We start from the raw sequence: 14,807 nt of genomic DNA on the forward strand, positions 1-14,807 counted from the left end.
TGATTCTCGTGAGTTTCGAGGTAGGTTCTGTCAATGAAAATAGATGTGTTAACGGTTTATGATCCGTTTTTACCAAAAATGTTGATGCACCATATAAATAGCATTTAAAATGATTTATTCCTCAATCAATTGCGAGCAATTCCTTAATTATTATAGGTTTGTTAAGTTCTCCTTTGTTGAAGCCGCGCAATGCGTAAGCTATTGGTAAATCTGTTTCGTCATAATTCTGACTTAAAATTGCTGAGCAGCTCGCATTTGATGCGTCTGTTGTTATAATAAATTGTTTACTGAAGTCTGGGTATTTGAGAATTGGTGGTTTGGTCAAAGATGATTTAAGTTTTTAAATGATTCTTCACAATCTTGCGGCCAAAAAATTCTACTCCTTTTTTCGACAACATATTTAAAGGTATGCATATTTCTACAAAAATTTGAAATAAAACGTCCAATAGTTACAAAATACTAAGAACCTTTTAGCTTCGTCCGCTGTCCTTTGACTATTTTGCTTTATCGCGTGATACTCCTTCCTAAGAAAAGGTCGTGTCCCAAATATGTGACCTCTCTTCTGAAAAATTGGAATTTTGCTGGGTTCAGCTTCCAAGTTACATTTCCGATATATCTCAAATGTCTTTTTTAAGTTGTCTAAGTGACATTTTTCTAATATTCCTATCACCACTATGTTATCCATGTACAGAAATGCTTTTTCCGGTGTTAAGCCTGAGAATGCTATTGACATCATTCTTGAAAAGCTCTTTGGGATTTAGTCCAAAAGGTAACCTGGTGAATTGAAATGCTCCTTTTTTCGTGCTAAAGGATGTGTATTTCCTTGATGATTGTTCTAATGATATCTGGTGAAATCCTGACATTAAGTCTATTACTGAGAACCTTTTTGCGCTCCCAAGTAGTTCTAATATTGAGTCTATTCTTGGTAACGGGAATTAATCTTTGACTAGTTTCTTGTTCAGTTGTCTGAAATCTATACATAACCTCCATGCTTTATTTCCGTCTATAGCCTTTTTTGGCACTAGTACAACCGGGCTGTTGTATTCAGATGTCGATAGCTCGACGATTCCTTGTTCTCTTAATTGTTGTACTTGTCTGTTTAATTCTTGTTTGTGCTCGCGGTGTCCTATAATTTACGTTAACTAGTGTGTGCTCCGTTAATCTCAGTTTTTGTACATAAAAGTTGTTGCATGTCAGTATGAAATGTCTTAATGCAAATATATCTGCAAAGTCTTCGCATAACGATACTAATTTATCTCGTGTGTAGAGTATTTAACTACATAACAGATACAAATGAATCGCAAACTGCAGAAAGGCAACAAGTCCAATATGTACGAATTTTGTGTATTTTATTAAAATTGTTTCCAGTAGCAAAACGCAACGTTTACTACAAAAAGGAAACACGTCCGCATATTAGTATTGGCATGGCAACGCTTTCAATATTCTATTTACTGCAGAAAAGAAACTAGTCCAGGACACGTTTTCTTTCTGCGGTAAACAGTTGCGGCGCTAGAGCTGCGTGGCAAATATTCGAACTATCCTCACAGCTGAGTTGAGTCAGACAATATTGTGCTGTATTTATTGATGATTGTTGTCGTCTTCACTGTGGTTAATAATTAGATTAAAATGAGTGGTTCAGATGAGGAATGGGGAATGGGAATAAACAAGAAAAGAAAAGGTGTTACGAATGATGACAAATATAAAAGGAATATAATAAAGAAGTCTAAAGTAGCTGGACAAGAACATGTAAACTGGGTTGGCAAAACTGTACCAGCTAAAAAACCAGGCTCAAATTTTTGCAGGTAAATATTGTTTTATTCATTGTTGTTAATTTGTACATTTTGGTTTAAATACGATTTTACTGATACTTTAATCTTGTGTATATTTCGAAGTAATATTAGGCTACTAAAACCTAACCTCAAAGTCATTTACTTATCTCCAATATCTTTTTCTCTAAATTACTGTTACAATAAAGTCTTTTGTTGTTTCAGTTGCAAATCCAATTGCCTTGGAGTTTTCACTGAAAAAGATATGATTGAAATATTCGCCAAACTACATAACATGACAACCAAAACGGAACAGGACATTTACATCCAATCTGTTATGGAAGTTAGTCAGATTGCAAGGGAAAGACCCAGGTCTAGTTCGTCAACCGCGAAACCCAAGGCTTTCAGTGTGATTTATTATGTAGTACACAATGGAAAACGTACAAAAGTATGTAAAAATGGATTTATGAAAACCTATGGATACACTGCAAAGCAGTGTTACCGTTTGTCCCATCTATTGCAACTAAATGAAACAGCAACTGACAACAGAGGAAAAAACGTTTCAGGAAATGCAATACCTGGGTCCGTACTATCTAAATTAAGGGCCCATGTAGAATCATTCCCCACCAAAGTACATCACTATACAGGAAAAGAAAGAAAGTATTTTTCAGCTAATATGAATTTAAAAATCATGTACGACATGTTCATTAAAAAAGAACATAGTTTCCTTATTTCAACATTAGGAACTGAGAAAAGGCTCTCCTACAAGTTTTTTTCGACATATTTCAAGGAAAACTACCCTTCTATTGGCTTTGCATAACCAGTTAAAGATGCATGTGTGAGGAACTAAATTTAAAAATAAAAAGTCCTGTTTTGAATGAGAATGCAAAGCGAGTAGCTGTCGCCGAGCTAACAGTACATAAACGTAAATCTAAAAAGTTCTATGCATCACTGAAAGAAGTGACCACGCAGTGTGTCAGTATGCCTGAAAAAAATGTTGGTATCTGCATAGATTTTATGGCCAACGTATCTCTACCTTGTATTCCTGTGCAAGATACCTATTACCTTAGACAGCTCACTGTAAACGTTTTTGGTGTGGATAATCTCGCGACACGGGAATGTACAATTTTTATCTATCATGAAGGTGAAGGGGGTAAAGGCTCAAACGAAGTTTGTACTATGTTAGATTGGTACATAAAAAACAAAATTGGCAGTGGTGTAAAAAACCTTTATCTGTTTGGGGACAACTGCGCAGGGCAAAATAAAAATAATACTGTGATTCGCATGATGATGTACTTGTGTGAGATAAAAAAGTTTAATGAAGTCAAACTAACCTTTCCTGTTAGGGGCCACTCTTTTATGCCAAATGAGAGATTTTGGCATCATCAGAAGAAAATTAAAGCAAGAAGAACGATATTATACTATTAATGAGGTTGTAGAGCTTATAATGAAATCATCCAAAATTGACGGCAAATTTTCTGTTATTAAAATGACTGCTGATGATTTCATTGACTTTAGGTCATGGTGGCCCCAGTTTTATAAAAAAACCTGCCTAAGTGATGATTCGTATGGCAAAAATGTCCCAAGAAACCAAAAAAGGGCTTTTGCCATATCACAATACAGAGAAATGACTTTTTCATCAAAGAATCCTAACACGGTTCAATGTAAGATGCATATTCTTCAATAGCAATAGAAGAGCATATTCAATTGTACTTCCAATTAACAACAAGAAAATGGAAGACCTGAAGAAAACATTGGTATACATCCCGGAAGAAAAAATTAATTTTTGGAATCCGATTTTGTCATGGCCAATTACACCGGCATTAACAGAAGAAAACTAAAAACTTGAACTGAAATTTACTTCAAAGTTTTAATTTATGATTTAATTGCTTTATTTCATGTATAGGACATTGTTTTATTTCATTAAAATTAGTTCTCATAAAATATTCTGTTTATATATTGATTGTTTTCCTTAGAACTTCTTAAAGTTTCTTGATTACGGCAAAAAGGGAACATGTCCTTAACACAAAAAAATTCTCTACCCTCTCCTCTTAAAATATTTAAATATTTTATAAGTCTGTAGTAGTCCAGAATGCCCAATCACATAATCCTTAAATGCAAAAAAATTAATACCAGTAGTGTGTTTGAGTTTACCAAGTTTTTTATCTCTCCTGAAAAATTGGGAAACTTGGACTTGTTGCCTTTCTGCAGTTTGCGATTCAAATATTGTTTGTAGCAAGTCAAAAAATAATACATAGTATATAAAAAGGTATATAAAACGTAACTTTAATACATACAAACGAGAACACATATTAAACAGAAAAAAATTTATGGCAATGTTATGGTAAGCAGTTCAATGGATGTTCTACAATGATTCATATATTCTTCTGAGCAGTAAAAACAATGTTTTAGAAGATATTTTTAAAATATTTATCGAAACTACTACAGTTTAGCTGTTTTATACTTTTTGGTAAAATATTGTAATAGTTATAATTACGACAATTTTTTTCTGAAAGACTTAATCTACAGCGATTTGTTCGTAGGGAGTGACAGTTTCGCGTATTGTGAACATGGACATCATACTGCTTTATTAAATGGCTTCCTAACAGATTTTTTTACATTCTAAAAATTTGAAATGCATTTGTTGAATTGCCCCATATCATTACACCATAGTTTAGGCGAGAGTGGAATAAAGAAAAATATGTAATTTTTAATGTTTCAAAGTTGACAACCCTTGGTAGTTGGCGAATAACAAATAATAAACTTGATAGCTCTTTCTTAAGTTGTGAGATATGAGCCGACCAGTTGAGTCGACTATCTATGGCTATTCTCAATAGTTTAACAGTCTCTTTGTTATCTGGATCATTGTGTAAATTACTTGCAAATATAACCAAATTAAGCCTTATCAGAGTTAAGTTTTTGTTTGTTTACAGGAAACCATGAGCTCGATGTAGTAGAAAGTTCCTCAAAAGACATTTTTAAATCATCATTATTTTTTCCTGATATAACGTATGTCGTATCATCTGCAAATTGTATCGTTTTGTACCGAGATATGAATTTAGGCAAATCGTTGACATAAATAATAAACAAAAGAGGTCCTAAGACCGAACCTTGTGTAACTCCATGTATTACGGATAGAAAATCGGAAAGATGACCTTTTGACACTACTGCCTGCTGTCTGCCACATAGATAAGAAGTTATAAGCTTAAGAGGGATACCTCTGATTCCGCAATCAAAAACGCAATCAAAAGCCTCCGACAAGTCGCAAAGAGAAATTGCTATGCGATTGACGCGGTCAAGCCCCTCAATCCCCTCGCTCACAACATTAAATACCGCGTTCGTAGTAGAATCCCTATTGTGAGTTGCTAAAATAATTATTTGACTTAAAATAGGAATAAAATTGTTGTTTCATAACCTTTTCAATCACTTTCCAAAAATTAGAAACAATGCTTATGGATCTGTAATTGACAGTTCTTGATGAATCACCTTTTTTTGTAGATTGGTAGTACTTTTGAGTATTGTATTACTTCTGGAAATACAGTTAATAGAATTAAATTAATAAGATGAGTGAAATGTGTTAAAACTAGGTGGTAAGTTTCTTTTAAAATTTTGCTACTAATTTCGTGAACGTTACTACAATTAGAACTACTAAGAGACTTTATTATTTGAGAGACCTCTTCTTCCACAACGGGACGAAAAAAAAGGACTTGCTCGGAGAAGGATAATTTCTATAATTGAAGAGGACATCGACATTAATAGTGGGAAGAGATATAATTATATTCCCTGCAATTGTATTAAAAAATTGATTTATTTCGTGTGGAGGTAGATCAGGTTGTACCGAACTGGAATTAGTAATAAAATTACAGGAAGTTGACTTTTTAGCAATTTGTAATTGCTGATTATATTCAAATTTTTGTTGTTTATAGACTTTGAACAAATCGGGATCCTTAGTGGCATCTGCAATGTGTTTAATAAGAGAAAGATTAGATCTGTAAGACCTTAATTCATTATTAAACCACTGCACGAAGTTTTTTCAGCAGTTTGTCTTACCTTTTTAGTGGAAAATGCGTTAATATTATATTGTTATAAGTTTCAGTAAGAAAAACTGTGAAAAAATCAGGATCTTTATTAATATCATAGAAAAAGTCCATATTTGTACTATCTAGCGCACGTTTAAGATTCTGTAAACCAGAAGAAGTAATAAACCGTTGAAATTTGTGATTAGTGTCAACAACATGCTCAGAGTCAATAAATAAAAATTGAGCTCGATGGTCAGAAAAACAAAGTTCAAATTTGTAAGATTTTAGTATAACCGCTTATAGTTACTTTTAGACCAAAATATGTTAATAGATTTTGAATAACAAAAAAAAAGGGTCACATTCAATTTTAAAATTTATATTAAAATTACCTAGTATGATCAGTTTGTCTTCTTTACTAAGTAAGGACGTTATGACATTCTCAAAATTCAACAAAAACAAGTCAAAGTCACTCTTACCCGATCTGTATATAGTTAAAATATTGGTTTTTATTGAAGGGACATAAATTGCACAAAGCTCAGAACTTTACTCTACATTATATTCATTTAGATTAAGAGAAGAATACATAAGATTTTCTTTTACATAAATTGCAACTCCGCCTTGTTTCTTTTTTACCTTACAAAAGAAATCAGCTAATAAAAAGCCGGAGATGCTAATTAATTTTAAATTTTTTCCACTTTGCCAGTGCTCCGAAAAACATATGACGTCATATAAATTTTGATGCACTGCAAATTAACATGAAACATGCTTACCGTACCTAGTCGACTTAGTTTATTTTGACAAACGTTTGTAAAAGATTCTTCCTCCGTCTTCTTTATGTGCTGAAAATTTCTGTTGAATTTAAACCTCCTAATGGCAGCTCCTTTGGGCCAAATATTAGGACTGTAGACTTCGTCAATTTTATCGAAAGGGAAAACCTATTATCCACCTTATTTGTGGAGTAGTTGTCAGTTTTATGCCATTTCACGCAGTTAAAAGTAATATCGGGTACAGTCTCACCCAAAAATTTTGGATCATCGGCTTTCATATCAACATCTATGCGGGACTCATGTACATGACCTTGTCTAGGAATGGTGTTTACAGTAGAAGATTCGTTGCTTCCAATAATCGGCTTGTGTTTATTTTTTCGATTGGGTATTCCAAGATAAGTGTCCTGTTTTTAGATTGTTTTTATTTTCTTTTTGTTTATCACTCATGTATGAATGAGGTAGACTTGTGTTTTTGTTTAATGACATTTTAATGGGTTCTTGACTGGTATAACCTAAGTTCCTCGGGCCTGCTTTATTTGCAGTTTTTTCGATAGATGACGCTGGTATGGGTATGGCTGAATTTTTATTATATTTATCTTTTAATAAATTAAATCTTGTTGCTCCTCCGTACGTTTTTCTAGATGTAATGATAGTTTACTTACTGCTGCAAGTTCACTTTTTATTTGAGTTAGTTCCTTGTTAGTCTTTATACACTGATCACACACAATAACGTCTAGGTTATATTCGGCATTGAATGCTAATGAGGATTAGAACCGGACAGTGCTAACTTTAAATTCACTATTATGCTTTTTTAGCTTATTTAGTTCCGCCGTTAAAACTGTGACTTGACTATCGGACGCCATCATGAAAACGATGTGTGATCCTGGGATGTCTAGCCTTAGTGATTCCCTTACTTCTTTCTTCCTGTCTTTACTGTAGTTGATTAGTATTTGTTGATTGATAGTTGATTTGTATACGTTGAACAATTTCATATCTACTGTTTTGATTCTACTTGTCTCTACCGTAACCGTTTTACGAGAAGTGTTTAAAATTTTGATTTACGGGTTATTTCTCAATATTATCGCCCTCTTTATGAATATTACAGATAGTATTTCTTGTTGTTCTACTACCCTATCAATCTTCAGCGTTTTAAAATATTGAACTACTCTGTAGACTTCACATCTAGGTGGCATTATTATCGTGTTGTCATATACATTATCTAAAATATTGGTACTAATTTAACAGTTTTTGTCATCCTTGATGTGCATTTTTGAATTCGCGTAATCTAATATGCATTGATAGCTGGTTATAAAGTCTCTTCCGAGTATGCCATCCGTTGAAATAGTAAATAAAGTTGTTTTCTACTATTTGGAAGGTATGTACAAAAAGATTGCCACTTACATCTAGTGTTGACTCGATTTTGTTTGTAATTCTTCTTTTATTCTTGTTTTTGTATTAGGTCTTATATCCCGCATAAAGTATTGTGAGCATTTAAGTATAGAAATATCCGCTCCTGTGTCTATAATAAATGTATTGTTACGAACATGCTTTCGGCATGGCCCATTTAACAGTTGCATCTCTAAAGAGACATCAAGAACATTTGCGATGTATCGAGTGCGAGGTAGAACAACACGTGACGTAGGCGAATTAGAGGTGCGACTACTCCAGAATATTCTCGAACATAATACTTTTGGTATATATATGTAACGACGTTAGGGGTAGAGTTTAGTTGATAAGAGAGTACCGAACTGTAAACTTATAAATAAATATATTTATATATAAATTCGAACCGCTCGTTTTATTTAATCTCGCTACAGTTGGTGTCCGGTGTGAGATTTGAAAATAAATTGAGCAGTGACTTTTGAAAAAGACTTTTGAACTTAAAAAAAAGTATTATTCATCGGGAACATCCGCGTAGTTCGGTAGTGATCTTTGTATGAAAGAAGATTTAAAAAGTACGTGTGTGCCTGACCAAAGATGCTGCTAGTAGAACTTTCAGTAAAACAGTTGCGTGAGCAACTAGAAGAACGCGATGAAGACTGCAGTGGGTCCAAGAAGATACTCCAAGAACGACTGAAGACTGTTCTCAACAAGAATGGAGAAGACCCAGAGACATTCCAGTTCCAGTCAGCAGAAGAAGCAGTTTTAACGAAAATCAAAAATGTGTCGCAAATGATTATTGAAGAAACTTCTAAAAAAATTGAAGAAAGATTCGATGAAACGTCTCAAATTATTAAAGAAACAGCTAGACAAAACGACGAGAAATTCGAAAATATGTCTAAAAGATTCGACGAAGTATGTAATCAAAACAATGAGAAATTTGAAGAAGTCTCAAGAACATTCGATAAAGTAGAAGATCAAACAATTAGAGACCATGATAACTAACACAAAAGTGCTACCATCAGTTAATACAACAGCCTTAGATCCGGTAGTGAAAGAAGAATCACCTAGAGACAAAACGACACATAATATGAGATTCAAATTGCCAAAGTCTTCTTGGTCCATATACCTTAGACAATTTGAAGCTATTGTGACAGCCAATCATTGGACAGAACAGGAAAAAGCTGTTTCCTTGACTGCTGCTTTACGAGGTGATGCTGTGGATATCTTAAGATCGATTCCTAAGGGTCAAGAAAAATGTTACCAGACCTTGTTCACTCGACCAGACAAACGTTACGGAGATGCCCATCTACAACAAATCTACAAGGCGCAACTAAAAAGTAGAATTCCACGAGCAAGTGCAAGTTTGCAAGAGTTTGAAGCAGATGTTGTTCGTATAGCGCTGTTGGCCTATCCAGAGGCACCAGACAACATTTTGGAAGAAATTGCTGTAGATGCCTTCGTCAATGGGTTGAAAGACAGTGAACTACAGAAAGCTTTACGACTAGCAAGACCGAAATTTGTAGATGAAGCGCTCGCTATTGCTTTGGAACATGAAACAGCTAGTCAAGCTATCGGTTTCGAGCTATCGAGTACGAACCTCTGAAGAGAGTGAAGAACAAACCAATAAACGTCTAGAGGAAATCGTACGGAAAGTAGTTCGTAACATGATGCCGAAGAGACACGAAACCAGATGTTCGCATGATGGCGACGCAGTCAGAAAGCTGGAACAAATCAAACAAAGGGCTGGAAGAGTTCATTTAAATGCTGATGCGCTTTCGAGACGGCCGTGCAGTGAAAATTGTAATCACTGTCTTAAATTAGAAGAACGACTTTGCCCCGTGAGACGAACCACCGTCATTAATGATCAATGGCAACCTCAACAGCTACAAGATGCTCACGCAGATGATCCATGTATAAAAAGAGTATTGGATTGGATGCGTCGAAGTGAAAGACCTTCTTGGCAAGACATTAGTGCATGTAGTCCCGAAGTCAAGTGTTACTGGAGCCAATGGAATTGCCTAGTGCTAAAAGATGATCTTCTGTATAGAACCTTTGAGAACGATGATGGTACAGAATCTAAGCTTCAGTTGATTGTACCTAAAAGTAAAGTGTCAGAAGTACTGCGTCAGTTGCATGACGGTGCATCAGGTGGACACTTTGGTATCACGAAGACTATGCAAATGGTTCGAGAACGGTTCTATTGGGTGAACTGTAAAGATGATGTAAGAAGATGGTGCCGGAAATGTGAACTGTGTGCAACCAGTAATGGTCCAGTTGGTAAAAAGAGGGCACCCATGAGACAGTACAATGTTGGCAGTCCTATGGAAAGAGTAGCAATCGACATTGCAGGTCCACTTCCAGAGACAAATGATGGAAATAAATATATCCTGGTAGCCATGGATTATTTTACGAAATGGTACCTAGCCATGAATTATTTTACAAAATGGACTGAGGCCTATGCGATACCTAGAGTTTGGCTGCATACCTTCCGAAGAACATGTTGCAAGCGAAGATTATGTCGAACGCCTGAAGTTAAGAATGAACAACATTCATAAACTTGCCCGACATCCAGTTAGCCAGTGACAGAATGAAAGATCAATACGATTCTCGATGCAAGAATGAAAGCTATGAAGTAGGTGATCTTGTTTGGCTTTATAATCCACAACGTCGTCGTGGCCTGTCTCCTAAACTGCAAAGACAATGGGAGGGTCCGTATGAAATTAAAAAGAGAATAAATGATGTAATATACCGAATTAAGAAGTTGCCGAAAGGTAAACCAAAAGTAGTTCACATAAATCGTCTTGCACCTTATGCTGGCTCAAATGAAACAGAAGAAGCCCGAACACTTCAACATGAGATCAAAGATGACCGGCGACTAAGCTTTAATGAATTTATGTCAAATTACGCAGACAGAAAGAGTGCTAGATTCGGCGTGACGACGGAAGTTCAGCAGGATCTTTTTAGTGTTCCGCATAACGTCTCTCTAGCCCACTGTGTTGCTTAAGATCTTGAGATGACTAAAGGAATCTCATCTGTATTCTATAGGAAGTTCAGTCGTTTGGATGAGTTAAAAAACCAGCAGCCTAAAGTTGGAAGAGTACTGAGATTAGAAGATGGTCCTCGATCTTTGCTGTATATGGTGACCAGGAAGTCGTACAGAATCTAAGCTTCAGTTGATTGTACCTAAAAGTAAAGTGTCAGAAGTACTGCGTCTACGAGGTACTGCAAGCAAGCTGCGTATTATGACATCAAGAATTTGGCCTTAGCCAAGATAGGCCATGCACTAGAAAATCTGGATTGGAAGATTGTCAGAAGCATGCTTGAAGTGATCTTCCGAGAAACCGGCGTACGAATTACTGTGTGTTGTATTAACCCGAAGAGATCGTGTCCTTCAAAGTCTGTAGACTGTTATTTCTTCTTGAGGGGTTCATGCAGAGCTGGAGAGCTCTGTAGATTCCGCCATCCTGGGCCTACATATAGAGTTGCTGATCAGATTTAAGAGGGGAGCAGTGTTACGAACATGCTTTCGGCATGGCCCATTTAACGGTTGCATCTCTAAAGAGGCATCAAGAACATTCGCGATGTATCGAGTGCGAGGTGAAACAACACGTCACGTAGGCGAATTAGAGGTGGGACTACTCCAGAATATTCTGGAACATAATACTTTTGGTCTATATATGTAACGATGTTAGGGGTAGAGTTTAGTTAATAAGAGAGTACCGAACTGTAAACTTATAAATAAATATATTTATATAAATTCGAACCGCTCGTCTTATTTAATCTCGCTACAGTATTTACTTGGCCTAAGATTCCTATTTTTATTCTTACGAAGTTTGTTAGATTTAAGTCGAAGTTGTAGATGTAGTACTCTAATTCTGACTGCGTCTTATACTGACTACTCTAGTTTCTAATTTAAGTGGGTAAACAATTTACGTAATTTATAAAAAGTATTCCTTTTTATAAATTAATTAATTATATCAATATCTGAATACCTCACTACACGGGGATATATAATGGTTTATCAGGTGTAGGCGGAGAGCTTAGATAACAGATATGCGGAAGTTTCGTGGGCATGTATAATAGTTAATGGAATATGTACAATAAACCAATTGGCCACAGTAATACCGGGCGTAGAGTAGAAGGCTGCCAGGGAAAAAAACAATACAAAAAAAAAAGAAATAAATAGAAAAAAATTACGACTTTACCTTAATTTCTTTCATAATTCCAGCAGCTGAATTTCTTGTTGTAGGTATAAATATTGGAACAGGTATTGGTATTGGAATAGGAACCGGAACAGGAGTTGGTGTACTGTACATGTGCATCGGTGTGGGGACATAAATTGGAATTGGTACAGGTATCAAAATCTTTGTTGCTTCTCTCTCGTCAGTCTGAACTGCCTGATCTACCATAGTAGGTGTCGCAAGTATGCCTTTATTCATTTTTTTAGTAGAACACATAGTTGCAACTGTTCTTTGTTCAGGCACTGGCGCCTGTTTTAAAATAAAATGATGTTTGATTTGAACTTGGAATGGTATTTCTGATAATGAGCTGATTACTCTAGGGGTAGAAGCCAAAAGGCTTGCTCCTGAAGAACTCTTTGAACGCGTAAATCGAGTACCTTTAGGAGGCACTGGTGGTGGAGGTAGAAAAGTACCATTGGTGTTGGCAAGACTCTGAACACTGGAAATTATTGGCATCATAGGCACGTCCGATACAGCTACATCTAAAAATTCATATTTGGAATCAGTGTAAATATGAAATAAATGAAAATTTAATTTTATGACCTTAATTAATTGAAATATGTAACAATAAAGTAACAAATATTATGTTTACATGTGATTAACTCACAATTGGTTGTAATGAAAATTGGTGTTTTATTTGTTTTTGACGTTTCGACTTCCACCCTGGAAATCGTTTTAAATGTTTGTGAATTGTTGGCGGTTGAATTAATTGTCGGGCAACTCTCTCAGCCTCGATCTTGCAGGCAGATATGCTATGGTTTGAGTTGTTTTATCTGGGGACGATATTAAATTCTGATTTGTTGCGAGTTTATGTGTTGTGTAGATAATTGTGTATTGTATATGTATATATGATGTATCTCTGACCTTCTATAAATCCATAAATCCTAGTATATTTATGTTGCTGATTTCTTCTTTTAGTATTAGCAACCTAGAGCCTACTACATTCTGCTGATGGATTTGCTACACATTTGTCTTCATTAACCCATTATAGGCCAGAGTCCTATTTATAGATCACTGAAAATTTTATTTTTTTTTAACCCTTAAAATGGGTTTGAATTTAAATAAAAAATTTCCAGATATTTTTGGCTGTAGTAAACTGAATTATAATTTTTGTTGTATTATATTTCCAATACACTTCAATAAAAAAATTATAAACATCGGATACATTTGCTTCGTTTAAAAGTTTCATATCGGCCCTTTTTTATCGTTTACTGGATTATTCTCGTTGATTAATGTTTATTATAAATTATATTCATGAATAAATCTAGGAAATATAAACGATTTTGCGATTTGCATAAAAACTTATATTATTTTGGATATTAAATATAAAAATAAAGTAAATGAAATGATTGTGAAATAATATGGATATTACTCATTGAAGTAATTTATACGCGGAAAGCTTATTCGATTCGGATTCAAATTTTGGGATTTTTGTGAAAGTAGTTAACTTTTATAATGGCTTAACAATGGTTACAATTGATAGCGAATATATGACCTTAGGATCAAGAGTAGTACTTGATGTGTCAGATTGCATTTCTGAACCTGCAAGCCACTGGGTATTTTTTAATAATTCATTTACCAGCAGAGATTTATTATTTCATTTACAAAAATGTGAACACAGAGCAATAGGAACCTTGCGGGAAAATTATTAGCGGAATCTCCTATATAAGATACAAAAACTTTTTCGATTTGATTTAAATGGAGAGATACTTTTTGTAAAATGAAGCGATAATAAGTGTATTACTATAGCATCTAATTTTAAAAATATAGAACATCTCGCACAAGCTACTAGATGAAATCAGAAGCTCAAAAGAAAATGTTTATTTCTTAACCGGAAGTATATAATACATCTATAGGAGGCATGTATCAACACTGATATTTGTTGGAAAATATGCTAATAAAATCAGAACTAAGTGATATTGACCAATATTCACACGACCAATTTATATGGCATTAATAAATTCGTGGCTTTTCTAAAAATGAGTCAGTAAGTCAAATATTACTTTATTAGATTTTCATCGAATTGTAGCAGTTCCCAACCTAAACTTGAGTTAGTAAAAAAAGTATAGTAGAAAGATCGAAACATCAGCATCTAAAGTATTTACGGACATGCAATTCGATGGGAAAGAGACGATGTTCAGGAGAAAACTGTAAAGCCAAACCAAGGACATATTATAGAAAATGTACTGTAAAATTGTGTAAAAATTGTTTTATACAATATAATAGAACAAACCTATTTTTATGGACTCTGAAATAGAAAAAAGAATAGATGCCTTTGAGATGTATATATACAGACGAATGTTGAGGATTCCATGGGTACAAAGAGTTACTAATGTTGAGGTACTTCGTCGCATGTGTAAACAAAAAGAATTACTAAGAATAATCAAAGAGAGGAAAATGCAATACTTGGGTCATGTGTTGAGAGGCGAAAGATATGAATTACTTCAAGTTATACTAGAAGGAAATGTACAGGGCAAAAGATCAGTAGGAAGACGCCAGAACTCGTGGCTGAAAGACCTGAGGAGATGGTTCGACCGCTCATCCGCAGAGATCTTTCGCGCAGCAGTTTCCAAAACTACAATTGCCATTTGGATCGCCAACCTTCGAAAGGAGACGGCGCAATGAGAAGAA

General features: G+C 34.8%; 2 protein-coding genes across 3 annotated transcripts in view; one reads left to right on the plus strand and one right to left on the minus strand.

Annotated features, from left to right (window-relative positions):
• The window catches only part of LOC140452516 (zinc finger MYM-type protein 3-like), a 76,360-nt gene that overhangs the window by 22,806 nt on the left and 38,747 nt on the right, over positions 1–14,807 (minus strand). For both annotated transcript variants that reach the window (XM_072546830.1, XM_072546829.1), the window contains exon 6: positions 12,141–12,658. In XM_072546830.1, coding sequence (XP_072402931.1) covers positions 12,141–12,658 — 518 coding nt within the window. The remainder of the gene's footprint in view (positions 1–12,140; positions 12,659–14,807) is intronic.
• LOC140452517 (uncharacterized) lies at positions 1,569–3,128 on the plus strand. Its single transcript, XM_072546831.1, has 2 exons — positions 1,569–1,802; positions 1,992–3,128. Exons 1-2 carry the CDS (start codon positions 1,627–1,629, stop codon positions 2,584–2,586), a joined length of 771 nt encoding a protein of 256 aa, XP_072402932.1. The 5' UTR covers positions 1,569–1,626; the 3' UTR covers positions 2,587–3,128.

The sequence above is a fragment of the Diabrotica undecimpunctata genome, chromosome 10, assembly GCF_040954645.1.
Source record: "Diabrotica undecimpunctata isolate CICGRU chromosome 10, icDiaUnde3, whole genome shotgun sequence".
NCBI classification, from domain to species: Eukaryota; Metazoa; Arthropoda; class Insecta; order Coleoptera; family Chrysomelidae; genus Diabrotica; species Diabrotica undecimpunctata.

Excerpts from the sequence above, each read along its gene's own strand:
- LOC140452517 (XM_072546831.1), top strand. The coding sequence starts at position 1,627 with ATGAGTGGTTCAGATGAGGAATGGGGAATGGGAATAAACAAGAAAAGA. Across the intron at positions 1,803-1,991 it reads CCAGGCTCAAATTTTTGCAG|TTGCAAATCCAATTGCCTTG; the intron begins GTAAATATTGTT and ends TTGTTGTTTCAG.